At 36.1% G+C, this 21491-nt stretch overlaps 1 protein-coding gene across 5 annotated transcripts in view; it reads left to right on the top strand.

Annotated features, from left to right (window-relative positions):
* The window catches only part of LOC115223946 (citron rho-interacting kinase), a 366166-nt gene extending 345098 nt beyond the window's left edge, over positions 1-21068 (top strand). For 4 of the 5 annotated variants that reach the window (XM_036500031.1, XM_029794695.2, XM_036500033.1 and 1 more), the window contains 9 exons: positions 3226-3306; positions 5668-5821; positions 7885-8117; positions 8644-8755; positions 11063-11182; positions 12747-12827; positions 12989-13070; positions 14842-15036; positions 20583-21068. In XM_036500031.1, the coding sequence (XP_036355924.1) occupies positions 3226-3306; positions 5668-5821; positions 7885-8117; positions 8644-8755; positions 11063-11182; positions 12747-12827; positions 12989-13070; positions 14842-15036; positions 20583-20775 (1251 nt within the window). In that variant the 3' untranslated portion in view covers positions 20776-21068. Of the gene's footprint in view, positions 1-3225; positions 3307-5667; positions 5822-7884; positions 8118-8643; positions 8756-11062; positions 11183-12746; positions 12828-12988; positions 13071-14841; positions 15037-18709; positions 18742-20582 lie in introns of all 5 variants that reach the window. The other variant, XM_036500038.1, reaches the window with a different exon arrangement.
* Positions 21069-21491: the final 423 nt, after the last annotated feature.

Here is a 21491-nt window from a genome sequence, read left to right as displayed (position 1 = left end):
TGTTATATAAACAAATGAATACAGCTTAAACATGATGTCTAATAAATTGTAATCTCTGATAATTAAACATCTAATTAAAAATAACTTATCTAAATATTATTGTATGTAGAATATTTTAAAGTATTTTGTTGCATCTTGAGAGTGTCATTATGCCAATAATAAACACATGCACTGATTCTATCTCACTTTTTTATTATTATTAGTTAATTGTTGATGATCTTGCTCTAATAGCTGAGTTACTGCCAGAACTAGAGACAAAGTTTAGGGTGTGGAAGCAAGGTCTAGAATCAAAGGGCCTTAGGGTTAACCTAGCAAAAACCAAAGTCTTAGTAAGGAGGAAGGCTGATAAATCACAAACCCCTTCAGGTAGATGGCCCTGCTCGATCTGTAGAAAAGGCATGGGTAGGAACTCCATGCGATGTACCCAGTGTAAGCTATGGACACATAAAAGGTGCAGCAATATCGAAGGAAGGTTAACCAGGAAGATAGTTTTTGTGTGTGGCAGATGCACAGGAGCAATAAACACTGAAGATGTACAGAAAACAGATTCCATCACATGCCAAGAGAAAAAGGAAGTTGTTGATAACTTCTGCTACCTAGGCAATCAAGTCTGTAGTGGGGGTGGTTGCTCTGGGTGTGTAGCAGCTAGAATAAGAATAACCTGGGCAAAGTTCAGGGAGCTCCTACCTCTGCTGGCAACTGAGGGCCTCTTGCTCAGGATGAAAGGTAGACTGTATAATGCATGTGTGCGAACTACCATGCTACATGGCAGTGAAACATGGACCATGACTGCTGAGGACATGCATAGGCTTGAAAGAAATGAAGCTAGTATGATCTGCTGGAAGTATAATGTCCATGTGCATACACAACAGAGTGTAAGTGCCCTGAGAGAAATGTTGGACATAAGAAGCAGCAAATGTGGTGTGCAAGAGAGACGACTGCACTGATATGGTCATGTGTTACATATGGATGAGGATAGCTGTGTGAGGAAGTTCCACACCCTAACTGTGAAAGGAACCTCTGGAAGAGGTAGACCCAGGAAGACATGGGATGAGATGGTGAAGCATGACCTACGAACATTGGGCTTCACAGAGGCAATGACAGGAGACCAAGACCTTTGGAGTTATGCAGTGATTGAGAAGACCTGGCAAGTAAAGTGAGATCATGGCCATTGCCAGTGTTGCATGTCCAGCCATTTAAGAGTACCCTTGATGCGTCAGGTGATATAATATGTTCGAAAAGACCTGTTGAGTCGAGTAAAACCAAAATCGTAGCTGTGGCCAGTGACCCTGACTGGCTCCTGTTCCGGTGGCACGTAAAATGCATCATTCGAACATGGCCGATACCAGTATCTCCTGACTGGCTCCTGTGCCAGTGGCACATAAGAAGCACTATCTGAATGTGATTGATGCCAGGCCCACCTGACTGGCTTCTGTGCCAGTTACACGTAAAAAGCATCCACTACACTCTCGGAGTGGTTGGTGTTAGGAAGGGTATTCAGCTGTAGAAATATTGCCAGATCAGATTGGAGCCTGGTGCAGCCGCTAGCTCTACAGACCTCAGTCAAACCGTCCAGCCCATGCCAGCATGGAAAACAGACGTTAAACAATGATGATGAATTGGTTATCGTTTAACCAATTAACTGATTGATTGTTTGGTTTATCATTAGATCAATCAATCAGTCTGCTAAGTGTGTCAAAGTCCTTTCGCAACCTCATCAATGACCTGCCTAAAACAGAGCTGGAGTAGAGAAGACATATTACTGATGAGGTTGATTTTGATAAAGCTGATTGATCAATCGACTGAACAGTTTATCAAATAATTGGTTAATTAATTGGTTAAAAGATTAACCAATTAACAATAAAGAATCTTGCAAACTAAATACAAAAATGAAGTATTGTAATTAAAAGTAATTTCTATCTTTTTAATGTACAGTCCTCCCACCCCCACATAAAATATATATATATATGATTATAAACTTAATTTCTCTGTTCTTTTCCTTACAGATATTGTTTAGATTTCTCTACATTTGGAACTAGTGTATTACATGGCCATGGTTAAGCTTAGTAGTAGAATCACAAAAGTTCCAAAAGTATTAAGCCACTATAGAGTAGTTGACATTAGGAAGGGAAGCCAGCCATAGAAGCTATGTCGCAGCTGACACTGGAGTACAATGCAGCTCTACAGCTTGCAAGATCCTATCAAACTGTTGAACGCATGCCAGCATGGAAAATGGACATTAAATGAGGATGATATTAAGTGTTATTTATAGTATGCTAGAAGGGAGTATGTTGGGCTAAATACTATTATTATTAGGAGCAAAGAGGTACACAGAAGTGGATGTGAAATCTGTGGTCAACTGATTGCAAAGTCAAACTTGAATTTCTTCAGTTCAAAGAACCCAGGAACACTGGTTTTTATAATTTTCATTTAAGTCATCTGTCAAAGAAAGTTAAATATATTGCTCCAAAACCTCACCTAGAACTGGATAAAGACTTTCTACTCATCTCCACAAATTAATCACAGCAAAGTGTGACTTCTCAATGAATTCACTTAGACTGTATTTCAACAAATATGGTAAGAAACGAGCTAAAGAGAGACTTTGCTTCAATTAATTCTGAATGTGATTTAAGAATTTAGTAAAATAACTTTGTCATTATTTAGTGTTTAAAACATAAATTAGCAAGAAATTTTGATGAAATGTTTTAATTTAGGTCTTTTTAAAACTGCAAGTTTATATCCTAGAACCAAGAGCAGTCTCTGGTGGGTTGAAATCAAAAGCAATGATTTTCTTTTCTCTGTCATGTTTGAAGATTGTTCTGTATATAAGACTTATAGATGTTGGCATATTTGATTAAATGTCTTGAGATGAGTAGTCTTTAGTAGGATTGCAACTGTATAAACTATTAATATCATCTTTAGAAAGCTTTTAACCCTTTACAATTCAGATTACTCTGTCTAATATAGTGCTTCTTTATTCACATTGTTTTTGAATTAACCATGCATTGTCTTGTAGCTTCAAGATTTCAATGATGTGATTGTTTATTTTTTTAGAATGACACTGTAGGGTAAGTATAAGAGGCCAGATCTGGCCAGTTTGAGCATAAAACGGAATATTTTAGCCAGATACGGTTGGTGTAAATGCTAAAGGGTTAATATCTTGTTGAGCACTTTCCACAATACTTGTTATATTTACTCATCCTAAATAATACTCTACTTTTTCAGCGGTTGATGCACACTGTTGTTCTACAGTTGAATGATACCTTCAAAATTGAATTAAACTGTTGCCTAATCCTTAACAAAAAGGTGAGATTTTTTTTTTCTCTTTGTCTCAAACCTTCTTTCAACTCTTTAAGTGTCACTATTTCCCTTCTTTCATTTATTTTAACTCACTTATTATCACATGAAAGTGCCTGAAATGACACTTCTGTATCTACAGCATTGACTTACTTAAATACAACATTTCTTTAATCATCTACTGTTGTAAAATGAATACATGCTTTTGGCTTCAGTTCCACTGTGCAGCACCTTGGGCAAGTTTTCTACAATAGCCCCAGGCCTGCCAGTGCCTTGAGAAGGAATCTAGTGAGCAGAAGTTGTAGTTATCCTGTAGTTAAGGCAGCAAGCTGGCAGAAACATTAGCACACCAGGCGAAATGTTTAGTGGTATTTCGTCTGCCGTTACGTTCTGAGTTCAAATTCCACCGAGGTCGGCTTTGCCTTTCATCCTTTTGGGGTCGATAAATTAAGTACTGGGGTTGATGTAATCGACTTAATCTCTTTGTCTGTCCTTTTTTGTCCCTTTCTATGTTTAGCCCCTTGTGGGTAATAAAGAAAAAAGGAGCTGTAGTTATCCTATCATAAATGTGTGTGCACTTGCATGCACATGTGGAATGTGAATGTTTCACATTTTGAGCAAACAGTGGTCACACTGACATTACAACTGGCCACTCTGCACTTTCAAAGGCCTGCAGATTCTAAAAATTTCTTATCTGAAAAACAAGTATTGGTGACTGGGAGAACATCCTACTATAAAATCTTGCCTCACAATCAATCTACATTCATTCTATGCTAGCAATGTATGGATAGATGGATATTCAACAAACAAGCAAAACTCACGACCTATAAATACTGGAGATCAACCATTTGTGGAATTAATACTTTGTAGAATTTTTATGTAATTCTACCATCATCATTTTTTAATCCATCATCATCATTTTAAATATACACTTTTTCATGTTTGCATGGATTGAATAGAATCTGTTGAGGCATATTTTTCTACAATGGATATTCTTCCTATCAACAACCCTTACCTGCTTCCAAGTGAGATGGTACTCCCCACGACCAGACACATACACACACATATGCATAGTTATATAATGGGCTTCTTTCAATTTCCATGTACCAGATCTATTCACAAGACTTTAGTTGGCTCAGGGCTAGAGTAGAAGACACTTGCCCAAGGTGTCACACAGTGGCACTGAATCAAAGATCATGTGGTTGAGAAGTAAACTTCTTACCATGCAGCCATGCCTATGTATGAGTAACAAATATATCTGTGGTTTTACATTCTGTGTAGCATAGTTAATGTATATATACTCTTGACAGGCATGCTGTTGTGGTTTTTGTCTGAAACAAAATCTCTTCATAGACATGTTGTATTGAGAAAGCTAATCTACGTTTGATGTTCTTGTGAGTCACTGCTACAATAATCTTTGCTTCTCTCTGATATATATTGTTTTTTTTTACTACATGTCTTTGAAGAGATTTTCTCTCAGATGAAATCCACAGCATCATGCCTTTCAGTGCTGTATATAGGTTAAGTATGGTACATAGATGTCTATTTTGTCTATTGAGTATTATTTTGAATCATACTCAATGAAGTGCATGGCTTAATGGTTAGGATATTCAGTTCACGATTGTAAGATTGGGAGTTCAGTTTCAAGTGACGCATTGTGTCCTTCAGCAAGACACTTTATTTCACATTGCTCCAATGCACTCAGCTGACAAAAATGAGTAGTACCTTTGTTTCAAAGGTACTACAGTTTCATCACATTCTGTATCACACTGAATCTCCCTAAGAACTACGCTAAGGTTACATGTGTCTGTAAAGTGCTCACCCACTTGCACATTAAATTTATGATCAGATCAACTAGAACCCTTATCGTCATAACCAACAGAATATTATTCTGAATTATTATTCATGCTTGTAGGAATATATTTTATTGCATTTCAGTTAGGTCATTATGCCAATAATAAACACACTGGTTCTATTTCAGTTCTTTTATTATTATTATTATTAGTCAATTAGTTGAACAAGTAACCAATTAACTCATCAATTAGTTAATTGTTTAAATGTTAATGAATTGACTACTAATAATAAAAGTAAAATAGAACCAGTGCATGTATTTGTTATTGGCATAATGACCCTTCTAAGATACAGCAAAATCTGTTGCAACAGTCTAGTAGCTGGGAAACTATATTATCATAATATAAACTATATTGTGAGAATATAGTTTCCCAGCTATTAGACTTTCAGTTGTTTTCTATGTTAGTGAATGTTAGACAGCTGTAAAGTTCTCAGTTCACTGTCACATTTGAAACTATTTCACTGTTAATATCTATGTGAACAATATTTATTTATTGTGTTTGTATGTTTATTTCACAGTTTTTGCTTCTTGGTGGTGAGGAAGGACTCTTTGTCAGTGAAATCCAAAATTCTTCTTACTCCTTGTACAGTACCCCAGTTAAGATATGTGGTGTTAGCAGTGTTTATCATATGCAGTCTGTATCTTCCTTACAGTTAGTAGTCCTTCTTGTTGGTAAGTAATGTTGTTTACTTTAACTTGTCAAAGATTTCTCCATAATATTTCTATTTCAAATGGATCCTCCTCTGCTTGTCTTTTCTTTCTTGCCATTAATCAAATCAGTAGGTTCTGTCACCACTTGATCTACTCAGTTTTGTTGCCAAATATTTCTCAAGTGCCTTAGAATCTTCATAGACAGTTCTGAGACTGCTTTAACCAAGATAATGGCCTCCATTGTTTAAGGTTAACCATGCATCTCCACATGTACGTGCAGTTCAGGGCAAGATTTTTTTTTTAAGAAGACTGGTAATTGCCCATGTATGCAAGTCTCTCCTTTTCACACCACTGACTTTTGCCAATACAGTTTGGCACTAAGATGTCACAGGAATTACTGTCTCAACTCAAAGGGCTGTAATAAATACCACAGGATAGGACATCCTATTCAACCTTCCAATAGATCCACTAATTCATCCCCAAAATAGATTGGTATTCTTTTATCGATCTTGAAAATCTAACATTAGCGAGATTTGATCTCAGAGCACAGAGTCAGAACAAATACCACAAGGTATTATATCCTATGCTCTAATGACTCTATCATTTTGCTGCCTTCACTTATGATGGCTGAAACAAACTGAAGAGGTTTTAAGCTATCAATCTCAAGGAACTTAAGCCCTTCATTCTCTATGGGGCACAGGCCATTGATGACTTTTCTCTACTATCCTTGACCCTGGGCTCTCTTTGCTACTTCTCTTCAGTTAGTTCCCACCTTCCTATCTTTACCTCTGGGAGGAGGTGGTCCATAATAATCCAGCCCCTATCCTTTGACCTGTTCGGCATGACAGGGCCTTCCAGGAGCTTACACTCTGGTAGTATAGCTCAGCTCTCATGGTTATTGAAACACACAAGCTACCACACCACAGTGAGTACTGAACCTTGTGGTGGAATCTCAAGGAAGTAGGCGCATGTTAGACACTCCCATTACTAAACTATTAATCAAATGTTTTAATTAAATTCTGCGTCATTGTCCTTAGAATTGACTGGAGCTACTCAACAACAACCAACAACATCACTAACATTTTGTTAGCTAAGTGTTTATTCTTTTGTTCTAGTCCTGTATTAGTTTTTAATATATATATATATATATATATAATGTACTGTTCCATGATGGTAGGATCAATAAAAAAAATTCTCCATCTGGTGAGAGATAAATATTATTTAATAGACGCAATATGTTTTTGTGCTACTAATAGTGTCATATGTTGAGAAATACCTCAAACATATTCACCAGGCACAAACTACATATCATAGGGAAATAAAAATTGAATAAGAAACACGAAAAGTTGAGAAGGAAGCAAATATATATATATATAAGGTGTTGTTTAAAAAATATACTTTATTATATCAGTATTTCATGCTTTTGTTGTTGTTCCTTTACTATTTTTACACAGACTCTCTGGTTCTGTATAATTTAGTCTATGTAATTGGAACAAATTAAAACCATTTTCATCAATGAGATTATTTAAATCTAGTCAAAGTTCATTGCTTGTGATGGACCAGTGTACTGTTCAGAGGGAAAGCCATGGAAACCAGGTTGAATTCTGGCCTTATGAGCCTTGAGACTCATGACAGATTTAAATGTTCACTGGTGGTGGTGGTGGCACCAGCAGCAGCGATGACAACCATACAAATTCTTCTCTTGCTTTATGCTTATTTATTGTATATGAACAGAACAAGCTATTAACCACTTATTCCATCAACTTCTAAGGGAACCTCAGCCTGCTAGAAATAGATACCAAATTCCTGGCATACATGTTGCCATCTTTAAAAAAAGTAAGAAACAATATATTGGATAATATTGACCATTTTATTCAAAAAGATAGTCAACACTGGATTGTCTTTGGTTAAAGATCTACTCAGTGAGATCAGATCTAGGTCTAAATAACAACAACAAACAAATATCTAAAATGTTGGCAGTATCCATTCTGTACTAGTAGACTGGAAATTTAGAATTTTAAATATTTTTATGCAAAGTTTTCTGAAGTTATCTCTCATTGTGTTCAAATTGTTTCAATTTTCAGGAGAAGATCGTGCATTAATAGCAATTAAGAAAAAAAGCCTTAAGAACAAGCATTTCCATAAGTTGCCAAACCAGTCCAACCCTATCCCTTATGACACTTTAGACAAAGTTATCCGTTGTACAGTGTTTGATGTTGGCATGTGGGAGGAATGTGTTTACCTTTGTGCTGGCATGATCGACAGAATTGTCCTCATGAAATACAACCATGGATTGGATAAGTTTTGCGTCCGAAAGGTAAATTGCAATATTGCTATTTGTAATTACATAAATTCATTATCAGATTTGTCTCCTCATTTCTAATTTAAGGTACAGGTATGATTCCATGGTTAAGAAGTTTGCTTCTCAACTACATGGTCTCAAGTTCAGCCCCTCTACATGGCACTTTGGGCAAGTGTCTTCTACTATTGCCCTGGGCCAAAAAAAGCTTTGTAAGTGGATTTGGTAGATGGAAACTTTAAGAAGCCTGTTGTATAAATGTGTGTGTGTGTGTGGAGAGAGAGAGAGATGTACGTATATGTGTGGGTGTTTGTATCCCTTTGTTTTGACATTGTGTAATAGTTGTAAATGAGTATCACTGTCATACAAGTAGTGTCATTCATTTACATATGTTTGGCCAAGGGGAAATATTGTGAGAGTTGGAAAAAGAAAGGTCTTCGACACATGCAATCATGGAAAAGTTGACATTAAAATAATTACGATTGTTTCGATACTGTCAAGAAGAGAGACTTATTTTTTTTCGCTCTCCTTTCTGTGTTCTCAGGAATTTACTACCATTGCTGAACCTTGCAGTTGTGTGTGTGTTGCAGATAAATTTGCCATTGTTGGCACTGACCAGTTTATGTGCATTGATTTTGAAAATCCATCTTTGAAAGGTAAATAAAACTTTTATTTGACTCTAACTACTTAAAACAACTGAAGAATAGTTTCTCTCTCAATATATATTTACTTTCTGTAGCTTTCCCTTTCACATAAACTATTTCTTCTTTCTCAGTTAATCTATTAATTCATGAACAGCTTTTTAATTATGGTTCTTTTTCTTTTATAGCATCTCTTTTCTACCCATTTCTACCTCATTATCATTTATATCTCTTTCTAGCTTCCCCACCCCTCTAGCCCTCTTGTAAAATGAATGTAGTGTTGTCATTCCTCTACAGCAAATAAGCTGCTCTGTTCCAGTAATTTTCTCTTATACTTGACCCCCTCTTTACTCCTCATCTTCTAGCATAAAGTTACCTACTTGCTATTCAGGGCTCATAGCTTTGCAAGCTATATGGCAACATCACTAATACTGGTGGCAAAAAACAAAATGCATCCAGTACACTCTGTAAAGTAGTTAAGAAGGGCATCCAGCTGTAGGAACCAGTCCAAGCAGATACTGAAGTACAGTGCAGTCCTTGAAGCCATTGGATCCTGTCAAACCATCTAACCCATGCCAGTTTGGAACATTGATATTAAATGGTGATGCAGAGGAGGAGGGAAGATTACTGATTATGACTCTTTACAAGGCCTCCAAGTCTAGAAGAAGAGGAGGAAAGTATCTTGAAACTGGAGACCCAACTTAAATGCTTACTACAGAGTGGGATCTAAAGGTACCCAAGGTACCAGATGGTGGTGTTAAACTAGGTATTGAGTTATGTCTATTACCTAAACAGGCCTTGGCTGGATTTGAGCTCAGACACATAGAGACTGAACAAATTTTGCAAAGCATTTAGTTCAATTTTCTTACATGTCTGCCAGTACACTAATCCGAATTTGTTTATTTTTATTGACCTTGAAAGGTTGAAACATAAAATTGACTTCAGCAGGATTTGAACTCAGAGCTAATACCATGCAACATTCTATCTAACACTTTAACAACTTCACTAATTTACTATCCCAAACCATTTATACATCAAACCTTATATACAGACCAAACATTTTCTATATTTTCAAACATACTGTTTTGTTGAATTTTTGTACCATTTCTCATCATAAATTTATTATTAACCCTAACATATTCAATGAGTTAGTGCCAACAGATATTTAATTACTGATAATTGATGAGAAACTAGGATTTCACTGCTCACTTTACCTTATGAGAGCAATGCAATGGAAATTTAAGAAAAAGGCAATGATATAGCTATATCAGCTCTCTAATAAAAATCTGTTTTTCATTTTGTATATAAAAGTTTATTCTGTTGAATATTTTAATCTTATTGTTATAATATTTCTGTTGAAATATCCTGGCTTTGTTTCATTTAATTTTGAAAGTAATTAAGAATTTCGTAATATATTTATCTTCCAAGTATGCACTGGTTCTATTTCACTTTTATGTACAAATTAAATTGGTGTTTCAAACAGATTAACAGGAAATTTTGATGGAAGATTTTAATTTAGATAACTTTAAAACTGGAAGCTTATACTAGAGAACCAGGAGCAGTCTCAGGCAGGTTGCTATCAAAAGAATTAAGATAATTTTTTTTATACACACACGGATACTTTTCAAAATGATGTTGAAGTTTTACTATAAACAGCATATTGTTTCTGTATCAACAGCAATAAATTATTAAATACCAGTAATATATGGTACTGAATGTCAGTTACATAACAGCGCCGCCCCAACCAGCTCCTGTGCCGGTGGCACATAAAAAGACCATCCGAACGTTGCCAGCGCCGCCTTGGCTGGCTTCCGTGCCGTTGGCACGTTAAAAGCTCCAACCGATTGTGACCGATGCCGGACCCCCCCCCCCTGGCACCTGTGCAGGTGGCACGTAAAAAGCACCCACTACACTCGCGGAGTGGTTGGCGTTAGGAAGGGCATCCAGCCGTAGAAACTCTGCCAGATCAGACTGGAGCCTGGAGCACCCCCTGGCTTCCCAGACCCCGGTCGAACCGTCCAACCCGTGCTAGCACGGAAAACGGACGTTAAACGATGATGATGATGATGATAACTGACATTCTTTCTAGAGACATGACTGTCTCTAGAAAGCAAAAACTGGCTTCTGAAGAATTTTCATTCAGAACTAAGACACACTGAACCAAATACGTAAATGATTTAGTCCATCACTCTACTTACTAGCCACGCCAGTTCCAGTGTTCTACTTACAGTCAATTGTTTAACTTTCTATTGATTCTTATATTTAAGTATCTATGTGTAATTATGAAAGAAACAAATATAATATATTTGTTAATTATTTCAGAATATTTAGACAGCAAGGATCCATCTTTTAAATGCATATATGACAATACAAGCTTACCTTTGAATGTTGTGAAAATTTCTCCACAAGGAGCACCGCTAGAATTCTTGCTCTGCTATTATGGTTAGTAATTTACTTTTATTCTTCATCTTGTTTACTTGTGTGTGTGTGTGTTTCTATTTGTATATTTTTGTGTCAGTGCATAGCTTTTACTTGTTTCAGTCATTGGATTATGGCCATGCTGGAGCATCACCTTAAATGATTTAGCTGAATAAATATACTCCCAGTTCATATTTTTTAATCTGATATTCTGTCAGTCACTTTTGCCAATCCACTAAGTTACTGGAATATAAACAAACCAACACCAGTTGTCAGGTTATTGTGGAGGGAGGATAAACACAAGCAAAAAGATGCACTCAAACGCAACATACACATGCACACACACACACACACACACACACACACACACACACACAAAACATATTTTCACACAGTTTCTGTCTCTCATTTTCACTCACTATGCATTGATCAGTCCAGGGCCAAAGTAGAAGATACTTGCCCAAAACCACACAGCTGCAAAGTGAGTTTCTTAACCACACAGCTATGCTTACACCTAATTCTTCTATTTTGAAAATAATTATTTTTTAATTATTTGTTTAACATAATTGTTTAAGACCACAGGCAATATTAATTTACTTTGTAAACTTGATATCTGTAAAGAACCCCTTTAGGACATAAATTTTTCTTTCAATTCTTTGTGTTAACAAAGTTCCAAATAATGCCATTGCCTATTTTCACAGATCAATAAGGCTTGACTGAACAATAACACAACTCTAAATCTTGTAATATATTTCCATCAGTACACATCCTACTAACATATATGCCTCTTACCCTTATCTACCACCCTACCTACTTCCCAGATGTACATACACCAAGCCTAATCACCATTCCATATACCTGCATCTATCCCAAAAAAGAAAACTTATCAGAGACTAAAGCCAAGATAAACCCAAATGTAGCACAGTCTAATGAAGGCTAGTAGGCCAAAACTTTGATGACATTCCTTTTTTATAAAAGTATATTAAATATGTACTCTACAAAATGTACAATATGTCTGTGTGCGTGTGTATGTTTGTGTCTCCTTGTCTTAATATTGCATGATAGTTGTAAATCAATGTCTGTCATTTATTTCCAATGTTTTATGTAAGCATGTCTGGCTATGGAGATATATTACTTTGCATGGAAACAGGTAATGGTTGATAACAGGAAGGGTGTCTGGCCATAGAAAATCTGTCTCAAACTCCATTTTACCCAAGCAAAAATGGATGTTAAAACAATGATGGTTAGGATACTGCAATCTTTGACAAAACTGGATTGAGAAAATACTGATAATAATTTCAAAGAATTTGCAAATTGTTCTTTTGCAATTTGCAGTAAAGTTGAAAATTTTTTCTCCTTTTCATTGCTAGTGGGATTCTTTCTGTATCAGAAAGCAAAATTATGCAGCTTTTTTGTGTTTTTTTAACCCATTTTAAATTATTTATTTAGATCCAATATAGGAAGTAAATGTTATTTGTAATTTGGAACTGGCTATTTTATTATTCTTTTATCACAAATAAAATCATTTTATCTATTTTTATCATTTTGTACTATTGAAAGTAATTTTTTTTTTTCAATCTATCTTCAGAATTCGGTGTTTATGTGGACTATAGAGGTCGTAGAAGTCGGTCAAATAACTTAAGATGGAGTGGTGTACCCTTGACATTTGGTATGATGCTAGTCTTATGTTTTAGTAGTTCATTTTCAACTGAAATGTCTATTTTTACTGTCACTGTGTGTGTGTGTGTATACACACATACACTGACTTTCTCTTTTTAATTCCACTTACCATTATTATATTAGTAATTATGCTTTTCTCTCTGTTTCTAGCCTATCATGACCCCTATCTCTTTGTCACTTACTTCAACTTTGTTCAGGCCATTAACATCCCCATGAACAGAAGCCAGATAAAGTAAGCAATGTTTGTTATTCCTTGTTGTTGTTAAAGTGAATCAAATCCTGCCCCACCCAATAGTGTTTACTTGTTTGTTTTCTCTTCATTTTATTTCACTCCTTGTTCTTAAATCATATTTTTTTTTAATAAAGATTTATAGTTTTACACTTGGAGACGTTGAACTATCTCAGGGCCATATTCACAAGTGATGGGAAGTAGAAGGCTGAAATGAATGCTAGAATTGCAGGTGCTGGCACAGTAACGCACCAGCTCTAGCATTCATTCCTCAGAAGGGGAGAGGTTGGTAAAGAAGACAAACTTGCTATCATCAATTCAGTTTTTGTGCCTGTCCACTTCTATGGTCATGGATGTTGGGTTTTGGCCAAAAATAGCATGATCACAAATACAAGCAGCTGAAATGAGGTTCTTTCAAAGGACCACTTGACAGAGTGCATAGCTTGGAGATGAATGAATCTCTCCCAGGTCAAGACACTACCTCTCTGCATTGAGAAGTCATTGCTCCAATACATAGATGCGGTTAGAATGTCATTGGAAAGAATCATAAGACAGATTCTTCAAGCCAGGCTAATTGACCTGGGCGTAGACTAAGTATAAGATGGTTGGATAATATCCATAGTCTCAGTTGGTCACACCTGGAAATCCCACTGCTTCTGAAAGGACTCTATGGAGGAGATGCCTGGGGTTTCAACCCCCACGACCTTCCCAGAAACAGTGAGCAGAGATAGATGGGTGGATGGATTTTTACATTTGTTTTCTATGTAAATATGGTTTGCATCAGATGCTTGAAGAAATTAATTTTTTTCACAACTATTCCACTCAGATGTTTAGATGTTTTAATGAACATAAACTAATCTTGAAGGACATGAATTACTAAGCAGTCTAATTCTGTTTCAAATTGAAGTTGTTTGATCAATGCCAACTATTCAATCTTAAGGTAGATGTGTTAACTGATGCAAATAATGATTAGCTTAAGAGTGCAGCACAATGAATTAACAAAAAGAAAAAAGGAAGTCAAGAGCTTAAACACCCAATTACTGGCATTATTAAGTTTAGCATCTTCATTGTATTTAGCATGGTTGTATGGTTAAGAAATTCACTTTGCAACCACATGGCTTTGGATTCAGTTCCATTGAGTGTCACCTTGGACAAGTGTCTTGTATTATAGTCTTAAGTCAACTTGTGAGTAAATTTGGTAAACAGAAAGTGTGAAAGCCCATTGTGTATACATTTGAGTTTGTCCCCTACAACTTCACAACAGGTGTTGATTTCTTCGTACCTTCCATAAATTAGCAGTTCAGCAAAAAGATGCCACTAGAATAAGTAGCAAGCTTTAAATAAGTACTGAGGTTGATTTGTATGACTAATCCATTCAAGGTTGTGTCACAACATGTCCACAGTTCAATGACTGAAATAAGGTACAGAGTCATCTCACCTACATCAAATTTGACTGTCAAAGGTAGGGAGCTGGCAGAAACATTAGCAAGCCAGACGAAATTGAGTTAACTTTAAGGTTTTACTGACCGGACCTTGATCTATTTCACTCAATTCTTAATGATTATTAACATATTCGTTCTGACTCTTGAGGTATGAAGTCAGTGGTAGGATTGGAACTACTGATCACTGGCTGAACAACGGGTACAACAACAGTCCAATAGATTTAACTACTGAGCTATAGGTCTGTTGATTTCAAAGAATTCTTTGGTATCCAGTAACTTTTTTTGAATATGAAATTCTCTCTCTTTCATTCATCTATTTTTCTTCTTTACAGAGGAAAGCAAATGTCATTTGTAAAAGTGAGACCTCGTTATCTGGGTAGGGCTCCAGGGATGGGCTCTGCATTTTTCGCTTACATCTGCCAGCAACGTACAGAGGTATTGTGTTTGCGTGGTGGCAATCATGACCAGGTTCAGCAGGAAGACAACTGGGACACTGATGTAGATCCTGATGATGATGCTCTTCCAGGGTAAGTTGAAATTATTTTATTTCTCCCCTTTCAAAGTTTGGCATCAAACTTTGAGGTTAGATTGAAGTATCAGTTCTTGAATGTTTCTGTTTGGATTCTTCAGACAATGCTTTGTTTGTGATAATCATGTTATGAAATAGAATTTTTTTTACTATCTATCATTGAGGGAGCACTCCCTTAAGTTGTTAAGTTAAGCTTGTGGTCATATTTATTAAAGCTATCTTTAGATAGCTTATTGAGACAGCTACAGAGAAGTTTTCTCTTTGTCGTTAATTCTGATGTATTTATTCTGTTTAGCTAAATATTGTTATGTTATAATGAAGGCTCATGGCCCAGTGGTTAGACCATTGGGTTCACAATGGTAGTGAGTTTGATTCCCAGACCGGGTTGTGTATTGTACTCCTGAGCAAAACACTTTATTTCACATTGCTCCAGTTCACTTAGCTGTAGAAATGAGTTGTGTTGTCACTGTTGCCAAGGTGTATCGGCCTTTGCCTTTCCCTTGGATAACTTCAGTGGCGTGGAGAGAGGAGGCTGGCATGCATGGGCAACTGCTTGTCTACCATAAACAACCTTGCCCAGACTTCTGCCTCAGAGGGGAACTTTCTAGTTGCAATCCCATGGTTGTTCATGACCAAAGGGGGTCTTTACCCTATGTTCTGCTATACAACCTACATCACAACTGGACATTTAACATTACAGAAAAATATATTTACCATAACAATTCCAACATCTAAATCTAAGGCGCCATCCAACTTGTATTAATTTGGTAAAATAGGTTAGTAAACATTAAATATTAGGAAATGAGATTGGTTTTTGTATTTTATTAATAAAACAAACCATAAACCTCATCTATCTCCAATGGTTGATTTGTATTGTTTTCCTCTTTTAAATCCACAACATTTTTTTTTACCATTTAAAGAAAAGCTAAATGCAAATACAACTAAGATAGATTGGATGCTGCTATGTATATGGATTTATTATTTCTACAAGGAAAAGGTTGATTATTACTTCAAAGTTTCATCTAGCTGTCAACCTTTTCCCTTGAAAGATATTGAATGATGCTACAGTTCAAATATATCATCATCGTTTAATCCACTTCACCATTCTTGAATGGGTCACATAATATTTGTTGAGGCAGATTTTCTGTGGTTGGATGATCTTCCTGCCACCAACCTTTGCCTGTTTCTAAGTAAGATAATATTTCCCAGTGACTGGACAAGCTTTCATGGAAGAGTGAAAACAAACATCACTTGTATGAGGCTAATGCTTGTTTACAGCTATCCACCTATTGAAGACACAAACACATAGGTGTGTGTGTATGTGACAATCTCAGGATGCTTAACCTTTCAGATGAGCTGACAAAGGACCGAGATACTTGGCGCCTTGCTGTACTCAAGAAGACCCATCCTCTACAGCAGAAGTGTTAAGGCCACATTCCCTGCTGAAGAGGATTGGCCTGCAAGAGTCTTGTGCTGGTGCCATGTAAAAGCACCTAGCACACACTGTAAAATGGTTAGTATTAGGAAGGGCATCCAGCTGTCGAAACCAAGCCAAATCAGACTGGAACCTGGTGCAACTCTCCGACTTGCCAGTTCTGATCAAACCATCCAACCCATGCCAGCATGGAAAATGGACGTTAAAGGATGATGATGATACACACACACACACAACAGACTTCTTTTTATTTCTACCAAATATACTCACAAGTCTTTAGTCAACCCAAGGTTATAGTAGAAGACACTTGCCCACAGTGCCACACAACGGGGCTCAACCCAAAATCATGTGGTTAGAAAGAGAACTTCACCACACAGCCAAGCCTATATTAATAGTGGTGAATGAATGCATTGTTCATATTATTGACATGTAATCTACTTGTAGCAAAACTAAATTGGACATGGTAGTAGTAGTAGTAGTTGTAGTAGCCAGCTGTCCACTTTTTGTCTTGACTGACTGGATTCCACTTCTCAATATCCAGTTAGATAATACAGTTTGCCTTTATCTGGAGCTCAGTAAATTCTTGATGCTTGTCTTTTATTGATCACATTTCAACTACCAAGCAGCCAATTCTGTACATGTGTGTGTGTATTTTTCCAATAAAATAATTAAATAGCATTAAATGACAATTTTGTTCTCAAGTGAACTGAAATAGAAACTATTGTTTCTGTTTAAGTAGGTTGGCACAACTATTTTTGGCAGTAAGGGTGTAGGGAGAGAAGGGAAAGATGATTATGGACTTATTGTCTTTAGATGGTGCTTTCTGCTGTTGCATCTTCTATGTGTGTATCTTTTACTTTCTCTCTCTCTCTCCCTCCCTCCCATTATATATATATATATATATATGCATGTAATTTTGTTTTCCAACTTCCTGGTTTTAGGTTCAAATCCACTACACTACTATAGCCCTGGGTCACTCAAAACCTTATGAATGGATTTGGTCGATGGAAACTGAAAGAAGCCTGCTTTGTATTTGTGTGTGTGTGTGTGTGTACCTCCTTGTCTATGTCTTTTACTATTCAAGCTGTAATTTTTAGTTAATTTTTTTTTTGTCTTAATTGTTCTCTTAATGAAAATTTCACTTTTGTCCTCACTTAATTGGGGACTGCTATTTCTCAGGTTTACACATTATAGAATCTCTAATTGAAATAACACTGTCCATTTCATTGCCTACAAAATTCAAATCAATTTCTTTTTTTGTTTTGTGATTAAACTCTGGCAATTAAATGAAACAGTTCTTGTTTCTTCATTCGTATACCTTGATCCAATTATCACCAACTTTGTGCCCTGAAACGACTTTATTATATACTGCTAGTATTGCTGTATCTCAGCTGATGATGAGAGAACTGTATCTCTGCTTTTGGCTTTGATAGCACTGCAGTTCTACTGTTGGCAACACTGCATTTCCATTGTTGATGGCACTGCATTTCTGCTGCTGGTAACATTACATTTTTAATGCTTGCAACCAACAGAATTGCATTCTGTTACTGTCAGTACCATATTTCTGTTTCAGACAGCTTTGTGTCTCTACTGCTGGCAGCAGCAATATTCTTTTGAAACTGCCTTGCCTTCATTGTTCTCTTTCTTTATTAGCAAGTCCACAAGTGAAAGGATTGATGACGCCACATTGTGGATGCTTCTTTCTTGGCCCCTGTCAGCATATCCAATTTCTTAAGAGAGGAAATGAAACAACTCTATGTGACTGGTACTTTATTTATCAAGACCAAAAGGATAAAAGACCAAATTGACCTTGGTAAGACTCTCTGAGCACAGAGAGCTTGAACAAATACCATGAAGCATTGTATTTGACTCTCCACTGACTCTGCCAGTTTGCTGGCTTTTTTGGCTCCACTGCTCATAGTGACTTTGAAGTGACTGTTTTGTAGGATGTTTAGTAGTGACAGATTGATACTTTTACTAATGTTTACAGCAAGCCTTGATATGTCTGACAAACTTAATCTGGGATCTATTCTCACTTGGAACTGCTTCATTTATGTCCCTTAATGAACTTAAGAGGAATCCCATGTATTTTGCATTTCCTTTTCTCTAAATGTGAAGATTCCTGTCAACCTAGACAAAGTTTCTTTATGACACCAAACAACCCTACCATCATTACCCCTGACTTAATTAGAAAAAGTTATTGTGGAATGTATATTTTCTATCTTATTCAAAACAGCAATCAATTATGTCTCTGAGAACATAGAAGAGGTATGTTTATTTTCCTGTTGAGCACTATTTGATGTTTATAGTATTTTTGACATGAGTTTTGAAACTCAAGTGTTTTCTTCACTAGTTTGTATCACAAGTTCATTGATATTTTTGTATTTGTTATCAAGGAACAGACTTGTGTGGTCACCTCAACTGCACCAACTATTTGTGTATCACTGTTACTACTGTTGCATGTTTATATTTATTACTACTCTATTTTGTGACACTGTGTTAGGCTTAAAGTACAGTGAGCTGATATCTTTCACAGCAATGATTTTTCATTCACCTAGTTTAACCCTTTTGTTCTGATATTTATTTTGAAATACACTGTCTTAGTTTCAATTAATTTTGATAATAACGAAGGTGAAATAAACATTATAGTTGCTCTGCCCCACATAGAAACTGCATGAACTACTCATGGGTTTGCAAGCTCTTTCTGAATTCATTGCAATGTTGGAAACTTCCATATCATCAGCAGGCACCTCAGGGTCACAAGCATTTTGCCCCTTAGCCTGTATGCTTTGCCTGCAGAAGTGTTCCATCTGCAGTTTCTTGTCAACCACAGCCACTAGGAGCTGGCTTCAGCTGCCATGCATATCTCCATGGAGGCTTTCTTCAGTTGTTTAGTAAAATAACTTTACCATTATTAAACTAGTATTTGGAACGTTAACAACATGAAATTTTGATCAAAGGTCTTGATTTAGTTCACTTTAAAACAAGATGTTTGTATCTTAAAGCCAGAGTGGCCTCAGGTAGGTTAATGAAAAGCACAGGTATTTTTCTGTTGTATAGATTAGTATCTTTTCTTTTCCAGTATTTATATATATGTGTGTGTTACAAATTACACACATAAACATGTGTATGTGTGTTTATGTCTGTGTAATTTACTCTTTTTTCTATCTGTGCATGTGTGTGTGTGTGTGAATTTTTTATCATTTTAATGTCCACTTTTCCATGCTTGCATATTTGAAGGAAGGATTTACTTGCAATTTTAAAATTTAAATACTTGGTTACATGAAACCTACTATCAGAAACATCCTGTACTTCCTTGCTGATATTACCCCTACTAATATCAAACAGGAAATGACAGTCAAGATGATAGAAATTACTTCCTTCATGACATCACCCCTGGCTCAGTGATTGAAGTCACAAAGCTTTCGCAGCCATGTCCAGCCCTAACAACATCTGAAGAAGAAATGAGACTGAAGCTCTGAATGAAAATACTTTAGAACAACCCTCCTGCAATTGACATAAGAGCCTCCTTCCCTGGCTATGAAGCACCATAGATTCAATGGAAAACACTCAACCACCTGAGGACAAGAATGAGACAATCATAAGTTGCTTTGGGCAGATGGGGCTACAAATCCAGCCCAACTATCTCTGAATGTGGAGATGCTGACCATATGGAGCACTGGCTTGTCTGCTCACACTACCCAACTCCTGCAGCTCTAAAGACCTTGCAAACTTCAATAAAAATGCAAAGAACTGTATAAAGAAATGGGAAACTGTCATATACCCTTTTGAGAATTCAAAGAAGTAAGAAATCCACTTCCAGCTTCTATTTATGTTCTGGTCATTTCCTCATACATGATATAAACAGTTTTCTCACTTCTTTTACTGGTAACTACAGGAGTCATTTCCAGTCTAAATAGATCATAATTAAATAAAGGGAGATTGATCTACAAGACTGTAATGTAAGTAGAAAATTGAGACCATCAAATTTCTCATTTTATATGTTCTATGTTTTATTGTTTTCTTATTTGTCATTGAAAAGAAGACTAGCTTCATTAGCAAATTCCCATTAAATTTTATTTTCATCTTTTTTTCCCCTCTTGTTTCAGTTCCCAAAGACATGTACGTTTTGTCAGCCCTGAGAAAGCAAGGCGCATTAGGAAAAGTAGTTCGTGGTCTTCATTCGATGGTCTTGAGCCCAACTGCACCAGTGCCTCGGAGTCTTCAAGCTCTTCTCAAGATGCCCGACATTTGTATGCAACAATTAGGAAAAATGGAATGAAGAATCAGTACCATTACTGAAATCAATACATCTTCAACATTTGGACTATTGATACCCCACTACTTTATTCATGATCATCATTGAAGTTATTTTTTTGTCTGCATTGGTCTGTTTTGAGGTTCTTTTTCCTTCAATTAAGATTGTACAGTGTTGTAAATATATCTCCTACTGTCTCCACATTCTGTTCACTTCAAAGCTACATTTTATTGTCCCTCCCAGTTTCAACTATTTCTCCATTTCAGTCCCTTTAAGCCAAAAAATAAACCAACAATAACATCAATGATAATAATAATAATACCAACAATAATAGTGATAATAATAATATCAACAACAACAATTACAATAATGATAATGAAATAGAGTAAAAAGGAGCAGGAAGTTCTTTAAAAATTAGTTTATAGTAATTACTGCAGTTAATTCCAGCTTTTTGAGTTTCCCTTTTAAATCAGTTTACTCTATCATTATCCTTAGCAGTTTGATATGCATTGTCGATCATTGACAGGTTAATATGCCATGTCCTAGGCTGCTTGACAATCATTGACAGCTTGTGACATGCCATGTTTTATGGCTGCTTGACAAGCATTACTTAAGCAAAAGCCAAGTGATGATTAGAACTATATTTTAGATAATTCTACATAATTTAGCATTTTATTAGTTATGTATGATGTTAGGTTCATGCACCATATTTTTATTTTCTAATTTTGATCTGTGATGAAATAACTCTACTTGAAACACT

This window comes from Octopus sinensis, linkage group LG2, assembly GCF_006345805.1.
Source record: "Octopus sinensis linkage group LG2, ASM634580v1, whole genome shotgun sequence".
NCBI classification, from domain to species: domain Eukaryota; kingdom Metazoa; phylum Mollusca; class Cephalopoda; order Octopoda; family Octopodidae; genus Octopus; species Octopus sinensis.
Note: the sequence above shows the minus strand (reverse complement) of the source record. Positions and strands in the feature narration are given on the sequence as shown.